The sequence below is a fragment of the Wasmannia auropunctata genome, unplaced genomic scaffold (genome assembly GCF_000956235.1).
Source record: "Wasmannia auropunctata unplaced genomic scaffold, wasmannia.A_1.0 LD336044.1, whole genome shotgun sequence".
Taxonomy (NCBI): domain Eukaryota; kingdom Metazoa; phylum Arthropoda; class Insecta; order Hymenoptera; family Formicidae; genus Wasmannia; species Wasmannia auropunctata.
In genome coordinates this window covers 481186-499327 of record NW_012026846.1, presented here as the reverse complement: position 1 = coordinate 499327, position 18142 = coordinate 481186, and the positions used below count along the sequence as shown (strand labels likewise).

General features: G+C 32.2%; 2 protein-coding genes across 2 annotated transcripts in view; both read left to right on the top strand.

Annotated features, from left to right (window-relative positions):
* Positions 1–74: 74 nt before the first annotated feature.
* On the top strand, positions 75–871 carry LOC105451789 (keratin-associated protein 5-4-like). The gene is made up of 2 exons (XM_011692463.1): positions 75–277; positions 398–871. The coding sequence occupies exons 1-2, from the start codon at positions 207–209 to the stop codon at positions 714–716; spliced, it is 390 nt and encodes a 129-aa protein (XP_011690765.1). The 5' UTR covers positions 75–206; the 3' UTR covers positions 717–871.
* A 338-nt stretch (positions 872–1209) lies between these two features.
* Positions 1210–18142, top strand: part of LOC105451806 (hydrocephalus-inducing protein-like) — a 25299-nt gene continuing 8366 nt past the window's right edge. Inside the window, exons 1-51 of the mRNA XM_011692490.1 lie at positions 1210–1467; positions 1548–1766; positions 1914–2112; positions 2193–2331; positions 2600–2727; positions 2843–3044; positions 3126–3312; positions 3464–3588; positions 3674–3767; positions 4000–4223; positions 4507–4574; positions 4644–4858; positions 5093–5332; positions 5460–5587; positions 5764–5950; positions 6047–6285; positions 6475–6588; positions 6664–6744; positions 6987–7168; positions 7399–7637; positions 7707–7904; positions 8015–8153; positions 8349–8542; positions 8699–8908; positions 9189–9425; positions 10020–10172; positions 10240–10327; positions 10441–10623; positions 10777–11027; positions 11223–11362; positions 11439–11583; positions 11672–11889; positions 12102–12298; positions 12484–12789; positions 12894–13055; positions 13115–13286; positions 13414–13842; positions 14157–14347; positions 14416–14606; positions 14850–15027; positions 15119–15237; positions 15329–15415; positions 15581–15698; positions 15769–15861; positions 15944–16368; positions 16540–16640; positions 16698–16824; positions 16907–17017; positions 17187–17429; positions 17604–17824; positions 17904–18030. Of these exons, the coding sequence (XP_011690792.1) occupies positions 1366–1467; positions 1548–1766; positions 1914–2112; positions 2193–2331; positions 2600–2727; positions 2843–3044; positions 3126–3312; positions 3464–3588; positions 3674–3767; positions 4000–4223; positions 4507–4574; positions 4644–4858; positions 5093–5332; positions 5460–5587; positions 5764–5950; positions 6047–6285; positions 6475–6588; positions 6664–6744; positions 6987–7168; positions 7399–7637; positions 7707–7904; positions 8015–8153; positions 8349–8542; positions 8699–8908; positions 9189–9425; positions 10020–10172; positions 10240–10327; positions 10441–10623; positions 10777–11027; positions 11223–11362; positions 11439–11583; positions 11672–11889; positions 12102–12298; positions 12484–12789; positions 12894–13055; positions 13115–13286; positions 13414–13842; positions 14157–14347; positions 14416–14606; positions 14850–15027; positions 15119–15237; positions 15329–15415; positions 15581–15698; positions 15769–15861; positions 15944–16368; positions 16540–16640; positions 16698–16824; positions 16907–17017; positions 17187–17429; positions 17604–17824; positions 17904–18030 (9066 nt within the window). The 5' untranslated portion in view covers positions 1210–1365. The remainder of the gene's footprint in view (positions 1468–1547; positions 1767–1913; positions 2113–2192; positions 2332–2599; positions 2728–2842; positions 3045–3125; positions 3313–3463; positions 3589–3673; positions 3768–3999; positions 4224–4506; positions 4575–4643; positions 4859–5092; positions 5333–5459; positions 5588–5763; positions 5951–6046; positions 6286–6474; positions 6589–6663; positions 6745–6986; positions 7169–7398; positions 7638–7706; positions 7905–8014; positions 8154–8348; positions 8543–8698; positions 8909–9188; positions 9426–10019; positions 10173–10239; positions 10328–10440; positions 10624–10776; positions 11028–11222; positions 11363–11438; positions 11584–11671; positions 11890–12101; positions 12299–12483; positions 12790–12893; positions 13056–13114; positions 13287–13413; positions 13843–14156; positions 14348–14415; positions 14607–14849; positions 15028–15118; positions 15238–15328; positions 15416–15580; positions 15699–15768; positions 15862–15943; positions 16369–16539; positions 16641–16697; positions 16825–16906; positions 17018–17186; positions 17430–17603; positions 17825–17903; positions 18031–18142) is intronic.

The following is an 18142-nucleotide window of genomic DNA, read 5'->3' as shown; positions in this document are numbered from 1 at the left end:
GGACATTAGAGAAAAATAATAATTGATACATCATTTTTTTTTTTTAATTTGTGATAACAGTTTGAAGTAAGTAATATAATACAAAATCGATTATTAAACATGGCAGAGAGGAAAATCTGTCATTAATACCTGTCATTCAAGCTTTGGCACACGAATTAAATTTACCGGTATTAACATTCAAACAAACGTCAAAGAGTTCAATCGACATGGGTAGATGCAAGCAGAAGCAAAATTTTATGGACGAAATGCACGATATCATATGTGAAATAGAAAGATTGTAAGTGATTTCTTTTTTGTAATTAAAACTATGGATTCATCATACAGGATATCCGACCAAATAAAGTTTTCACGATAAAAGAATATTCACGAAACGGGATATTCTTTCTTTATTCGCCAGGAAGCCCGAGCCTGAGGTGTGCAACGTGAGCTGCCCTCCTCTAGGATGTCCCCTAGGACCCTGTCCGGGGATGTGCTGCTCAAAAAGGATCTGCGATCCTTGCTGCGTGTCAAAGATGCCATGCAATCCATCGTCACTCCGTCCACTTCGTCGTTGCATGCCACGTTGTTTAAAGGACTATGCATGCAGTGCGGCCCGCTTGTCGTCCTGCGGCTCTTCATCGATAGACATAAATCGAGGAAATCCAACTAACCGGAATGGCGGTTGTTGCAAGCTCATTCCTCATGATCAATCAGGATTCCACCCACCCCCCGTATAATCTTATATCGACTGTATTGCCTCGTTAGATCGATGTTATGGTGGAATGCGTAATCGAGTCGTCGGAAGAAATAATTATCTATTACTTGTACTACAAAAAAGTCTTTATCATTCCATTAACAAAATTAAAATAAAAATCCGGATTATTTAGAGAAATTGTGCATTTTATTCTATGCTTTCTCATATTATTACGGCCTCATTACATGATTTTTGTTTAGTCGAATATCCCAGGTAATGAAATGGTAATTTTAATAATTACAAGAGCATAATTAGAAGATAATGAACATGTTTTTCAGCGTCATTGTATTATTTTATTATATCTCTGTTTTTCTTAATATCATTATTAAAAAACTACCCTTCAGTTAGAAAGATGATATATATATAAAAAGTTTATATATGCGTATAATTCGACATATTCATATTTTTTGAAATTTATAACATTTCATCGACTAAATAAATGTAAAAATCGATTTTAAACATCAAATAATATATTCAACTACCTTCAGTGCATATTAATGTTATGCTGATTAGTTAAAAACGTTATTTTAATTAAAAGGTCAGCGATTTCAGTAAAAAAAAATCTCTATACTCTTTGCAAGAGTAAAACTATATAAAGCATTATTTCCATAGAATTTAATAATCATAAAAAAATGGATGAGAGAGAAGATCTAGTCACACGTTACCCAACCGTACATAATTTTGTGGAAATATTGGCGGCTATAACGGGCAAGTTACGCGACCAGAAACAAGAAGTTAGTTTAATGTATGAAGTATAAAATCGTAACACACAGTACGTTTACAACGTTTATCAATTTCATTAATATTCTTACAGAGCAGTACGACCCCCTCGGAATACATTAAACAGATGTTGATGAGTACTCAAGAGAGAATCAATTATTTGCTGAAACCAGGCCGCAGTATAAATGTACGATCTTTGTACAGCGGTTGGGAAAGCCAGTGCTTTAGAGTCTCGCCCAGCATTGTCCTCTTTCAGCGATTCGTTCCGGGCAATTTGTACAATATAATGCTCACGATTCAAAACGTGACAAAGGTAAATCCTTTCTACGCTAATTCTACATCTCGTTAATATGCAACTAACACGTTACGTTCCTGTCACGCTCTAACTCTTCGCGGTGATTGTTATATAATATTCACGAGCTTAACCCCGATTCCACTTTCTAAATATTGCATATCGAAGATGTCACGGCCCCTGAAGCTCTCGCACGACCCCGATCCTTTCTTTTCCGTGGAATATCACGGATCGAATTACAGCACTATGGTGGCGCCAGGACTCGTTCACATTTATAACGTCAGGTTCAGCCCGTCGGAGAGACGGGATTACGAGTATCGTGTCGAGTTTATCAATGATACCGAGGTCTTCGCGGTGCCGGTAATCGGTGAGAAAATAGAATTACATTGCAATTACGTACGGTCACGTAACGCGGACGTAATACAGGCCAGATTGATATTGTTCTAGCCATCGGCCCAAGACCTATTCTGGACATTCCCGATCGGATCGAAATACCGGCCACTGCGGTAAAAATTCCCTCCTCGAAGACTATTTTGGTACGCAATGTAGGAGATGCGCCGGCGATCTTTAATTTTTGCCCAGATAGGTAATGTCACGTTATATTTAGTTTAAGAGTTCCCAAGTCAATAAAATTTTATCTATGAGACTTAGGTAATGTCACGTTATATTTCGTTTAAAAGGTTCACATTAAAATTTAACAAACTAATTACCAAATAAATAAAATTTCATCTATGAGAAATTTTATCTTTAACTACAATCCATGTACAGTTTTTAAATAATTTTTTTAAACAATAAACGACTGCATCGTTTAAATAATTTTGTATGTAATAATTTTTATCATTGATTGTTATCAGTTCGTATTTCTCAGTTGAACCCTCAAAAGGCATATTAGGGGAAGAAGAAACGATGCAACTCACTGCGAACTTTTTATCCGAAAAATCCGGCGATTTTGAAACAAATCTTTTCCTTAATTATGAATCAGGTATTAAATAACAGTAATTACATATATATTACTTAATGCCAATTAATTAATAAGATAAATTGATGTAAATAATAATGAAAATCTAATAAATCCTAAATATCTAAATTATTGACAGGAGAAAAGCTCTGTTTGACATTACGTAGTTCAGCAATGAATTGCATGATTCGAATTGACAGAGGTAGTATCAGAATGGAAGACACTTATTTAAGCTTATCCAGAAGTAAAGTTCTAACGATACACAACAGAAGCGACTACGTCGTGAAATTCCAATGGATGCGCTATAAAGACAAGGATACCGACATACAACGCAAAGAAAAGTATGCAAAAACAATTATTTCTCCCGTGTTAAAAATTTTTCTTTTTATTCATTTCAGTGATAACTCGATTTTTCATGGCAGATACAAAAACCTATTTCAACTGGTGCGTAATGTCGAGGTGGTGCGTTGTGTCAGTCTTGTTCATTACAATATTTGCCTGCCAGATATTCACGAGCTTGTCTGTCAGCGGATTTACACGGACGAGATCGCTTCGTTGACGAATGAGAATTTCCGCTACAATCACATGTCTTTCCTTTTTACGCCCGAGGTGATCCTTTATGATAGCTTAGCATCTCTTACAGCTCTTCATAATGTGATATCTTAATTACAGTTCGCCCGTACTTATTGCCCTTATCGTTATTTAAAATGTGTGCCAGAAATATCATTTTAAAATAATAAATCCTAATATATACTTTCAGGAAGGTGAAATTTGGCCGCAATCTTCTATAGATATCACGGTGATTTTTCAAGCCATGGAAGTAGGCGAGATATCGAGCGTCGCTTATCTCGAAGTCACGGGCCGCGAGGACAGGATACCCCTGAGGTTACAAGAAAACTAGTATAACGTTATCTTCAGAAACTTCCTTTTACTTCGAAATTTTCTCGCTAATTTTGCGTCCCGTTGGTAGCCTTCACGGTACTGGCAAGGGACCAGTTTTCCATCTCAATGTGATCACTGTCGACCTTAGCAATATCTTTCTGTGCTCCGTGCACAACTACGAGGTAACTCAGTAAATTTATTTGAAATTATTTTATTTATTTGAATTTATTTTATAAAAATGTTATAAAAATTCATGGAAGACTTTTATGTCGCAGTTTTATTGAATTTTTTTTATGTCACATTATGAGAATTAATATATATTACAAATTAATACTGCATTTTATTTTTCATTTTTTTCTAATAGACGTAATTCTATTTGACAAATTATTGAAATCTGGATAAATTATATTGCAGATTGTGGCAGCAAATAAGGGGCATATTTGTGGTACGTTAGTACATAAAGCAAGACCCACAGACTTTGGTGGCACCATTAATATTACTCCGTGTGCTCAAACATTAAAACCGGACGAGTATAAGTCGTTTAATTTATCATTCTCTTCAAATCGGAAAGGAGATTTCGTAGAGCGAATCGACTTCGTCATTAAAGAGAGTTTAGAAGTATTATCCTTGCATATCAAGTAACTTGAATTAAAATAAAGTAAATTAAAATAAATATTTGAACTTGACCGCTGTTATCAAATAAAAAATCGGCGACTTTTCAAATTATTATATGTTTTTATAATAATCGTGAATATTATTAGTAAACACTTAGTAACTTTGTACTAACTTATTAGAAAGATTTCAAACCATTTTTTCTTTAATTCATAAGAATTATTTTTTTTTACGTCTAATATATTACAAGAATTTCTTCTAATTAATGTTGCGTATCACGAATTTATTATGTTATACAATTTTTTGTAGAGGATGCGTCATATGTCCAACACTACATTTCGACAGGCATGGCCTTGATTTTGGCGCAGTTGCCTTAGGTATATCGACTACAATAATGAATGCCCAATTCAATTAGGAAAACCGCAGTTTCGTGTATGCATTTACAGGATTTAGCGGAAGACAAGAAGTAAATCTTCGTAATTTATCTTTGGTACCCGTTGCGTTCGGTGTGACTATAATGGAGGATGGCGATCAGGCACCTCTGACTTACGAAGAGTTCGCTATATCTCAAGTGAAACCAAGTTTTCCGATTAACCCTCGCGAGTTTACGATTATTCCGCAGAAAGGAGTGGTGCAGGCGCATAGTTCGCTTAAATTAAAGGTAAACTGAATAATGCTTTTGTAAACACTTTGTAAAACTTACGACTGCTTGTAGGCAAAACTTGGTTTCTAATACGAATTTCACATAAATATGAAATCTCTTTCAATTTTGTTCTGTTTCCACATTTACTTTAAAATTGTTTTGCAGTTAGATGATTTAAAAACAATTTTAAAAAAGTTAAATATTAGTTTTTTTTCATGCAAGTAAATATTTAATATTTGTATTAAAATATAGGTAACATATTTAGCGAACGTGATTCGAAGTGGGCGGACGAATATGCGAGTCGACATGTGGAATTCAGATTCGGATCCAGTAATACTGCCGCTCTCATTTTGTGGCGCTATTCCTTCTCTATCGATCAAACCCGCGGAGATAAACATTCGATTTTCATTTATCAACTTGCCCTACGCTCGTTCCATTAATGTGGAAAACGACTCTGATTTAGATGGATATTTTTATATAGTACCGCAGATGGTAATTGTTAAATTAATTTCAAAAGCTAAACTTATACTTACGTTCCGTCAATATAATTCAGAAATATACATTATTGAAACTAACATACCTAAGTTATCTTAAGCTAATTGAATTGATCGTTCTACAGGTATCTGAAAATATACCTATCGTATATTCACTATCAACCAACCAAGGTTTTCTCAAAGCACGACAATCGAAAACGATCGACGTCACGATTATTACAAAAACTGTGGGCAAGCAGACAACAACATTAAAGTATAATAATTAGCTTAATAATCTTTGAAAAATCAGAATAATTGAATTATGTGATTTGATAAGAAAAAATCTGAAATTTTTTAAAATTTAGACTTTTAGAAACTGTAGAAGCTTTAAATATTATTTTACGTAAAACATAATGCTTTTACTTAAAAAAAAAAAAATTATTTTCTCAGTATGCTGACAATGGGTCAACAAACTCCAGTTACGTCTTGCGCGATTATTTGCAACGGCCAAGGACCAGTAGTATCCGCGCAACCTATTTGTCTCAATTTCGGGGATATACAAGTGCTTCAAGATAAAGTTATGCATTTTCACATAATCAACGACTCACCGATACCAGCGCAATTTAAATTAACATCGGTTAGTACTTTTCAAATATGTTACTGTAAATAACAAGTTTACACAGAGCGCATAAAATACATTTAAAAATATTATAGAAATTATTTTATTGTATAGCCTAAGAAAAACTCATTGTGGCTCGTCGAGCCAAGTTTCGGTGAAGTTGAACCGAATGCGTCTGCAAAGATTATAGTCAAACTATTTTTGCGCGACACTGGTAAATACACTGATAATATAATCGTGCATGTCATCAACAGTCGGTCGTTTTCCGTTAATATGATTGCGACTGGAATCGGTTGCAACATCGTTTTCGAGCCGCAGATATTTCCAATATTCGACATGGGTTTTCTCTTTAGGTAAACCAGAATATTAAAAAAAAAAAAATTTAACTCGTTTTAATCGCGAAGCACTAATAAAAATTATTGAATTGAGCGAAAAGTTCATTCGATTTTTTGCTAAGAGATAAAAAATGAAGCAAACTTTCTATTCAATCCAATATTTTTAAAATTATTCGCTTATACTTTTAATTTACTTAATTTCAATAGCCATCAAAATCTGAGTTTACCGATAACCATGAAAAATTTTGGCACACGTCATTGCCAAATAATGTGGTCAAACGATCCAGAAGTGCGCATTCAAAAAAGCCAAACCTACCCAAAGTAATTTTACATAGTCTCTATTTAAATTTATATTTTAATTTTAGTCAGAATACTAAAAACTTTGTTTTACAACAGAAAGTTTCAAATAGAACCATCCACCGTAGAAGTTCCAGCTAATAGTTCTAACGTAGTTCAATGCAAAATATGTTGGGATGTGTAAGTCTAGATCAGATTTTTCTCTTTGTTTATAATAGTAAATTGATTAATATAATTAGGATATTACATTAATTTTAATTTGAGTCTTATCTGGAATCTTATTAAATTCTTTAAAATCATAACCTTTCTTATCTTATAATATTTCATATTTATTATAAAAAGAAAGAATTTTTTTCTAAACAATTTTTATGATTTTACGTTTTTAAACAATATCATAAAATGCTTCTTTTTTTGCGTTAAAGAAATGAAATCTTGGTGGAAGATTGGTACATATTTGAGCAGATTTTTGGACAAGGAAAACGAAAATTAATTGGAACCTCCACATTCAAAGCTACTTTTACGGAGCCACGGATTGCGTTCAACAAGAGAGAGTTAACATTTCGTATTGATATTTGTCCCGAGGGAGAAGAGTTGCAACAGACAGGTAGAAAATTGTATGCTACATGTTCGAAACTATTTCAGGTAACCAGGTAAACTATCTGGAAAAGTTGTGCAATGTGTAATATTTCAGAGGGCACCTACGAGGTGCTTTGACGTCAAGGTTTACTACGTAATAAACAAATTAGGATTTCATATTATTTAAATATATAGTTTCCTGGTGACATTATACTGCAAATGAAATAATAATAATGTTTCTAATTTACTAATTTCTAGATGAACTAATAGTGACAAATCAATCGCGATTAAGTTTAAACGTTTTACTGTACACTGACCCTCCCTTTTATTTGATGAACAATCAAAAAAAGTTTGTACAAAAAAAGAAAATTGTTTTGACAGACGGAACTATCACGACGATTCCGATAAAATTTTCGCCAAATATAAATCCCGATAATCCTTATTCGCAAAGTTATACAGGCGCGCTCTGGTTCGAATATGACGAGCATCCTAACAAGGTAATGGAAATTGACGTATATTGCAAAACTGATTCGCGCAATGTGAAAGTTTTACTTATTTAATTTCAGGACAAAATTCAATGCACAGGTGCGGTAAATTTCCCGAATATTACGTTACATTGCAAAGATTTGATTATTAACTGCATATCGGGTTCAACCGCCAAAGGAACATTCAAAATGATTAATAATGGACCAATTCCTGTAATATATAAATTTCTGTGGGCCGGAGAGAGTATTGAGATTCAACGTGGAGCACATGATGTTGGAGTTGAGTTGCATCGAAATATAAATAGAATAAATATTTCATTACTTGTTTTAAGTCGCAAGAATTTTCAATAAATAATAATAATTAAATAACAAAATACATTTTTTAACAGAATTTCACAAATCATTTACAACTACAGATTAACACAAAAAACAATAAATTTAATCCTCAATCCTATAAGATTAACAAAAAATCGGACACTCAAAAAACTGAAAATAAATCCCTCGATTTATCAATTTCAACATCATATAGTATGTATTATTAAATATCTCTTATTTTAAAAATATTTTAATATTAAAATATTAATTTACGTATTCTTTTAATCCATATATTGTAAATTATTAATAATTATTAATAATATTTTATGATTAACAATGCAAGATTTAGCTTATTTAGCAATTTAGTTTCCAAAATTTTATTTTTCATGCATATACTTTTCATATCAGAGCTACAAGATTCAGATTCGAAGAATTTGCTAATGGAAATTCGACCCGAAATGCTAGACGAAACGCTCGAAAAATTAAGAAACATTTTTATGTCAACGACAGAAACATCCTATCTACGATGCTTAGATGATCCAGATATTCTTGCTCTAATAGATTCCGATCTCGAGCCTCCTACGAAGGAGTTACTCGATGATGTAAGTCCCAATAAAATTCACTTAAGTCAATTTAATTTCTATTACATACCTGTATATTTTGTAAAGTCTCGATTATTTAAAAATTATACTGATATTTTTTCAGTAAATTTGGCAGTAATATGTTAAAGCTAACAGCGAAACTAATGATTTCTCTAGATACTCGATATCATCCCACACGAGGGAGTTCTCGTGCCATACTCCTCGCAATATGTGCGCATCATCTTCCACGCTTCCGAGCCTATGCAGGTCAAAGTTGCCGCGCTTTGTGAAATTCTTCAGGGACCTACTGAAGTAGTTAATGTGTTTGCCAATGCAGATGTCGTTCGATATTCCGTTGACAGGCAGGTCATCGACTTTGGTCAACAAGTGAGTCATTTCTCAATTTTAATAATAATAATAATAATAATAATTTATATTTTAGGGCCACATCTGTATTCTATTTTTATTTTAATGATATTATAATTTCGTTGTATAACTATCAATTTTTAGTATTGAAATTTGTAAGAAATTACAAAATAAATAAAATTATTAATATACATCACATGTCTGATTAGCCAATTAAATAATTCAGTCCATTGTTTCATTTAAAGTTAGTTCAATATTTAATCTAGTTTACTAATTTAATTAATATTGATCTACATCGCAGTTATTCGGCGAACTATGTCGGTCGAGCTTTACTTTGGAAAATCATAGCACGATATTCCTGAATTACAAAATAAACAAGAGGAATTTAATATCTAAAATAAGCAGTGGCGATTCTACAATCGACGTATTAATAATCGAGCCTAATAAAGGATCTATCAATCCCCTATCATCATTGAAAATTACTATCGAATTCCAACCCATATTGCTCGGCGCTTTCGAGATAGAGTTTGAGCTGCAAGTGCGTCGATAACCTACTGACTAATCAAACTTTACTATTATATTACAATTATATTTTGCTATTCTAAAAATTATTATATATATAAATATATATATCTATATATATATATATAAGATATAATTATAAAGGATGTCCCAAAATTCGCAAATTAAAATATCATAGCAAGAAAGTCTTAAAAAAAAAAAAGTAAAAAAGTTATTTGTAAATTTTTATTTTAAGCACTAGTTTTTGAAATAAGAGTCTAAATTTAGCCAATTATAGATTAGTACTATCACTCGCGTGAAGTGCGCCACTAGCACTATCGACGTGCTCACGGACATATTTTTGTTCAATCGTAATCTATAATTGACTAAATTTAAACGGTTTTATCTCAAAAACTACTACTTTAAAATGAAAAATTAAATTAAATAGAAACTAAATTAAAAATTTACAAGTAATTTTTTTACTTAATTTTTCAAAAACTTTCGTGTTATGATATTTCAATTCGCGAATTTCGGAACACCCTGTATATAAGGTACAATTCAAACTGAGATTACAGTATCGCGTCATAATTAATATTTAGAAAATATGTGCATATTTATAATCAATATTTAGGTGGCTCATGTAGATCCATTGATAATTACCGCAAAAGGTGTTACGAGTTACCCACAAATTTATCCCTACATCTCGCGCGTTTTTTCGAAGCAATACCCAGCGGAATTGGGATACCGGGCAATCCAACTGCTAAGTCCAAACTATATCGCGACGGTATGAAATTTTAAACAAAAATAATGAAAAATTACTTTAATGCTTTGCATGTCTTTCTGCATTACAGAAGAAACAAGTAATAAGAACGCAATATAATGAGTACGATGAGAAGCCAAAGAGTCCAATACCCGAATGGGACGAGAGAATCTTATTAAGTAAGATAAAACATAATTAGATTTCCAATTGCGATGTAATGACAGAATATATAATCAAGAAATTGCTTCATCTAATGGCAATGTCCCAAAAATTTTCAATAATTATTTTTAAGATGATGGATGGGATTTAATTTCACAAAATGAGGAAATACTTCCCAGTATTGTCGACATCGAGATGTCAATTGACAGACTTCTGGCGACTCGATTTATCGAAGAAAATGCTACTTTGATAAAACATCCCATTCCGCATAAGAACGCTGTTATTCCTTCTCTCTATACTCCTACATATATCATAGGTACATGATCGAGAAACATTAATTATTTCCAAATTAATTAATTCTAATAATTAATTTAAAAATACTTTCCAAATTGATTACAATTTGATCTAAATTACGAGGGAAAATTGGCAGTCACTCATGAATAATTAGTAATACAAGAAATATTTTCAGACATGGGTTACATTGCGATCGGTCTTAAAACGTGTTACACGACAATGATTGTCAATTATGGGCCTTGGAACGCGGATGTTACAATAAAAAAATTAGAAAAGAAGCAACTTGAAAATTTTGGCATTCTCGTACAATTTGAGAAGACAATGTTAGCTGTCGGAAAAATTGCATATCTGACTATTATCTGGCAGCCGACAACGGCTAAATATACCGAAAGAAGCACGAAAGAACAGCATTCGATTTATTTAGAAGTAAACTTAATTTCTTATAGTTTGCCATTCGAAATAAAATAAAATTTAATTTAATTGAAATATGTGCATATTTAAAAATTGTGGCCTCATTGTATCATTTAATTATAAAAATGTCGATTAAATATAATATATTATATAAGTATAAGTGACATTGAAATATTAAAATAAACTAAATTAGCTTCTTGGTTGTATCAGGTATCCCGCGGTTCTACCATTCCTCTAATTATAAAAAGCGTCATTACTTATCCATTCGTAACTGTCAACACGAAATTATTAGATTTTCGTAATGTCATCGTGGGAGAATGTTTAATGATGAACGTTTTAATGAAAAACGAGTAATATATTCTCATTTAAATACATTTAAAACTTTTATTAGAAGACCATATATAATTTTCAGATTTTAATTTTTAGAGGCTTTATTGATTGTTATTGGGAAGCAAGGATATCATTTCGTAAAAAACAAGAAGATTGCCCATTTTATCTGAACTATAAATCTAATCTTCTTTTGCCTGGTCATTCGGACGTCATCAATGTTTATTTCAAACCGCATAAAACGGTATCACTATATACGTATAAAATAAATTGTACGCATGCATGTATTTATAAAATTAAATGAATTAAGTAAAATTGATAATCATCTATAGTGTCACATGGAGGCAAATTTAAAAATCATCGTTAAAATGGGTCTGGAAACGCAAATGGTAACATTGCTTGGTCATGGAGTCGAGCATAAATTGCGAATAAGCGATCTCGACATTAATTTCCCATCCACAGTACTTTTCACGGAATTACTGGAGAAAATATTCACGATCGAAAATACGTGCAATTATCCCGTGGAATTTTTCTGGCATCATCTCGACAGGTAATCAATATCGCGTGAAAATAAATTCGACAGATTTGAAGCGAGAGCAGAGTAGGAGAAGACAACAGGAAAGAATTTTGCGTCTTTGTGAAAATTGTTTAAAAAAAAAAAGAAACGTACACCCATTTTCTCACTTCGTCATTAGCATTAGATATTAAAACAAAAGTGATAGATGAAATGACGTGGAATGTACTTTATTGAATGCGTTGCAGTCTCTTTCGAGAAGAAGAACAAATCGCCGAGGCACTGACTCGTTACTACGGAGTTAAAGAAATCCTATTACCGCATCGAAAACTCAGGGAGAGAATACCGTCGTCTTTAATGGAATTCTATAATAGTCTCATGAGCGAGATGGCGCACGCTTTGTCGGCGGAAGTAATCGAGGAAAAAAGTGCCACTGCGCTCAATGGTACGTATTAAGAATACTTGAAAAAATAAGCTTCCCTTCCCGGATTACAATCTTTAACTGTCACATTACGGAAAAGACGTTCTACGAAATAACTGTTGCTTTTGGCTAACGATATTTGCGAAATATAATTTTCTATAAATGCACAAGCTTATATAATGCAACGTACACCTGACGTTCGTATATAGATGACGACAAATTACTTTCAAGCGTGGAACGTAAGGGTAGAATAAGAGCAAGAAAGAAGTCGTCCAGTACGTCAAGATTATTTGTCCAACAATCCCCGACTCGGCGGGGATCGAAAATGAGTCTGCAAAAAGATTTTCACGTGGACAGACGGAGACGGAAGAAATCGACCGGTTATTCATCCACTTCCACGGATACCGCAAAAAGGGATTGCCCGCCCATGTCAGTTGTTAGCGAACTCGACTTTCCTCGCGAATCTCCAATATTACCAACAAGCGATCCCGAGGAACTTCACAATTTGCTTCTCTGTGAGCAACTTTATTTCGACAATAAAAATTCTTGCAGTGCAATTTTCATGGCATTGTCGTTTTAATGAAAGCACGACTTTCTTATATCTGTTTTTATTTCTAAGGCTATATAGAGACACTGCGCAAAGATCCCAGTTTCCGCGAGAGAATGAGGAACCCTGTAAAGGAATTGTTCGACAGTCGCGAAACGAAATCGATTCCTGAGCTCGATACTTCGCAACCGGCCAAGAAAGTTTGCATTATCTTTCACGGCGCGCCATTTACCGGTAATTTTGCATTCAATAACACGCAAAGAAAATATTTACTGAATCGCAATTTACTTTAGAATACCAAGAAACCGCGTGCAGGAGCGCTAAGGCATTGCAAGTGTCGCTACTGTGCATAGACAATGAAATTATCAGAGGCATTGCGCTTGGCGACAATTGGGTTTCTGTTAAGTTGCGACAGATCGTCGACGACACTTATCAAGAATATTTGTTAGCGTTCGAGAGACATAAGTAACTGCAACATTGCAGACATAAATTTTTAAATAAATATTTTAGGAAGTCTTCATTTAAGAACAAAAATCTTGACCGTTTATTTAAAAATAAAAATAAAATATTTCAAATTAATTTTTTATCTTAGAGAAAATATGGGAACTAAACTGTTAGCAGCAAAGAAAATCGATGTCGAAGTCGCGCAACAAGATCGTGAAACGATCGCAAAAAAGAGATCACCTATCACTAATCAAATAAAATCACCAAAGCTAAATAAAATCACAAAAGCTAAACCTGATTTAGAAATGACGATGGAAATCAATGGATATTCAGAGAGTGATGATCCACCTCAGGAATTTCCATTTGAGAAAGAACTCGCGAATATTCCAAGAGAACAAGATTTGAAATTTTTAGATGCTATAAGTCTGTACGAATGTAAAATCCAGACAATTTTGTTATTGCAAAAAGTTTTTCCACGTTATACGACAATTGAATCAAAAGTCAGTGAGAAAAATCAGGATTCCGATACTTTCCTCGGAATTGAAATTGACTTATTAATCGAAGTTCTTAGAGAAAGGTAATATTTGACGCACATAAATTTTTAAATAAATTAAGATTTTGGGGATCTCTTTTTCACAATTTTTTATAGACTATTTAAATAAGTATCTAAATTTAATTAATTAATTAATCATATAATTTGATTAATTACGCGCATACGTATGCTGAGAGAAAGTCTTATCTTCCTTAATGACTGTAAATATCAATTCTACAATTTATTTATTTTTATATTCTAAAGCGTTTTAAAGACTGCGTTTTAAAGACTGCGTTTTAAAGATTAGGAAAAAAGAGACGCAGTCTCTCATACTTGTTCTTGTTATTCTTAATAAACAGATTGTCGTCACCAGACTTTAAGAGCGGTTTCGTACTGCAAACTTTAAACAATGTCTTTTTCAAGAGCGACGTTACCACGCTGCTCGTATTACTCAACATCATTGGACACGTAGAATATTCATTGTTTATAACTTTTCTGAACTCAATGGATACTTATACTCGAAAAATTGAAGAATTGCGAAAATTAGAAGGTAAATTAAAACAAAGAAACTAAATATTTTAAAAGAATTAAATTTTCACGTTAATTGTTAAATTAAAGCAAAAAAACTAGAGGAAGAAGTTGCTAAGAAAATTCAAGAAATTGATGAAATGTCATTATCCGAGTACGAGCTACTTCCAGAAGATGACAAGAAGTTCTACCTGGAATTAACTTTACCAATAAAGAAACAAGAAGTGTTGCAAAGGCAAACGCAATTTTTACAAAAGATCACTGAACTGAGAAAAAGAAAAGTATGGACATTTTAATTTAGCTTCAAAGATTTATATATATATTCTGTATATAGATCTATATAATTTATATTTTCTTTGAAAATTTATGAGATGTATTGTACATAATCATAATTTCTCTATCTCGTTTTTCTTCTTGCCAATTTGCCCATTATAATTTCATGATTCTATTAATGTAAATGTCTTCATTGCACTCGTAATGTTTAAGTTTCTTATTAATATATATATAATGCATATTCCCTACAGAAATTTTCTCAGCAAGTACCTAACAGTCAAACCAGTAAGAATAAAAAAGTAAATAGAAAGGCAAAGAATGAAAAAGTCAGCGATCCAGAGGAAAAATCTCAAACTTCTAAAGCGCTCACCAACAAAAAAGAAATTCAAGATCATAAAGAGCTCAAAAATAAAGATAGTTCTAAATCAGGTAATATTCAAAGTAAAACAAAATAGCAAGGAAATATTAATTTGTTGGGAAAAACAAATTTCTTATTATATATTTCCAATCTTATTTGCAGTTTCAGAAAAGCAAGAAATGTCAAAAGAATTGAAAAATATTGCTGATGCTATGAATGATTATTATAATCGTCTTTCAGCCATAGAAAACATCATTAAAAATTGGGATCCTTTGAAAAAAGCAAGCATCCACGGATAATTTTGATTGTTTCTTTTTAATACTAAACATTATTATTATTATTATTATTATTATTATTGTCATTGATTTATAGGATACATTATTTGAGCCACAAAGCAAAATTTTGAAGACTGATAGACCAATCGATACAAAAGACAAAAGTTCAGATGTCAGTAAAGAGGTATAATATATAGATTTTAATTGTAATTAACAGGAAATGTTTATAAATTTTTGTAAAATTTGCTATTAAAAAAACTAATTTTATATATGTAAAGCAATGCGCTTATATTTACAATATAATGAGCAATATTCTGCACAATCTATATCTATAAAATTATTTTAATAGACTTACATAAACGGATTTCATATTTGGTATGTAAATGCGACAGATCCATGGAATAGAGCGATGTATGACGTAATAGTAAATCAAATCTACGAAAATAGCTTAGCTAAAAAAGCTCTTCGTAAGTAACGTGCAATCATCCGCTTATATAAATTTCTATACAAATATAAAATAATAATATTTAAAACTAGCTGCTGAGACCGTGCCGATACTGGATCTCGAATCAAAGAGATATTATATTCTTAAGCCGCGAGGTATAAGAAAACGTGATATTGAAGATAATGGTAAGTAAATTATACAGCTTATCTCATAAAACATATATTTATCGCAAAGACGTATCGATCGTAATTTTGTTTCATTAATCAGGAATTTTTCATATCGTCTCACTATCCACACTATCCAACTCCATGATTATGGAAACCAATTCTTCACGCACTAGTGTGATTAGTAAGCAAGCAAATTCTGTAAAGAATACAAAGCGCAAGGAGCGTATCCTCAAAAATAAAGAATCATTGACCGTTTCGCTAAACGCGTCTACGGTAGTGAGCACGGATACTAATGCATCCGGTATTAATACGATCTTCGAGAAGATATTAAAATCACGATGGATTTTGCAACCTAATGAAATTCAGAAGTTCAAGATTCGATATCAGCCTGAAGAAGCGGGAATTCACCGACAGACATACGCGTTATCCATCCTCGACGGCAATAATATCACTTATGATATCAATGTTTCTGGCATCGCGGATGTCCCGAAACTGGACACGAATCCTCATACTATTTTCTCAAAAGTAATAACGTTTTTTATACATATAATTTAAATGCATACATTAAAAAACGTAATTATTATTAATTAAATCTGAAACGATTTTGTAAATTATTTAATAATTTGTACTGAAGCATTACCAAGATATTTTCTTTACGAAAAATTCATAGAATTCTGAAATGTATTTCACTGTCAGATAAAAGAAACAAAGGTAAACGACATAATCGATCCCACATACTTTTCTGATGTTGGTATCTACGACTTTGGGTCATTACTGGTGTTTCAAAAGGATAAAAGGTATGATTGCATTATATCGTTAACAGAATTTATTATAAATGTGTAATTTACGAACAGTGCTCATCGTCGTGAGGCGAAATTTAAGTTCTGCAATGTATCCAAAGTTAACGCAGAAGTATTCTTCTCTCTCGAGGAAAATAATCCTGACATTTTCATTATAGAACCAGAGAAACTTTATATTCAGGTATTTTCGATTAATCCGTTCAAGATATATTTGCTACTAAATATGCAAAATTAACAATTATTTTCCGTTATTTAATTTGTAGGCTGGACAGTGTGAATTGCTAAAAATATCAGCTGGCGTTACAAAACTCGGTTCATTTAGTGATAAATTATATATATGTATCACAAATAATCCTCACATTGAGTCAATCGAGGTAATTAAATGAAAAAAATAAATCAAGATATTATATTATCTCTATATTCAAGCAGAAATAATCGAGCTGTAGACGTAATCGATTTGACATCGTATATAGGTAGACCGATCATTTCTGCCTGGGTAAATAATATACATATATAGAGATTATTAAACCCGAAATGTTTTAGCTTCGATGTAATGGATCCAAATTGGACATAGAGTTTGAGAGCAAACAATTGTCTTTTGGTCAAGTGCTCTTGTATAGAAGAACCTGTCTTACTTGCTCTATCCGAAATAGATCTCCGATCGAGATATTTTGGCATTTGCAATCTAATGAACCATTAGATTCTCAAATCTCAATTTCGTCGACTAAAGGAATTATCAAGGCCCAGAGTGATCAAAAAATTGAATTCTGTTATCACGCTAACAAGGTACAAAACCAAACTACATTTAAATATATACTAATACTTATTACTAAAAATATTAATGTTTAATATGTAATATTCAAATTTAGTAATTCAGTAATTTTTTAATTTTTCCACTATAAATTTATTTTATTCGTGTATTTTTAAATTGAATCTTTATAACTTGGATTTTCGGCTTAGATCGGGATTATCAAGGGAAACTTGACTTTCAAAGCTTTCTTTCACGAAGACGATACAGAACCCATTTTTACGGAAACCGTCATTTTATCTGGCGAAACGTACGACGTTGCTGTTGACATTAATTATGCAAATCCAATTGACTTAAAGTACGTAAAGGTTGGCTTTCCCACGAGCGCAAATTTTACAATAAGCAATCGAGGGGATCACGAAGTTAAATATGCGTAAGTTGAAAAGTGTATGCATCAAGCTCTTATATTCAATATCGCGAGCTATATCAATTAATTTAATAATTATAATTAGTATACTTTTGGAAGAGCAAAACAAGCTAGCCAAAATCGCGCCGAGTTTGCCACTAAAATTGAATGAGGACATAGAAATTAGTCCTGTTTCCGGTTCCGTTCAATCAAAAAAAGAGGCTATTGTACAAGTATGTTCGATGAATTTTCTTTTGATTTCTTGCATAATATCACCAAAATATTAAATAAGCTAATTATTTCCATCTTTTCAATATATTAAATTTTGCAATAGACAATTACAAG

What these genes read in the sequence shown, in the direction of transcription:
- LOC105451789 (XM_011692463.1), top strand. Translation starts at nt 207, where the DNA reads ATGGGTAGATGCAAGCAGAAGCAAAATTTTATGGACGAAATGCACGAT. An exon ending in ATATGTGAAATAGAAAGATT is followed by an intron (nt 278 to 397) that starts GTAAGTGATTTC and finishes TTTATTCGCCAG; the next exon opens with GAAGCCCGAGCCTGAGGTGT.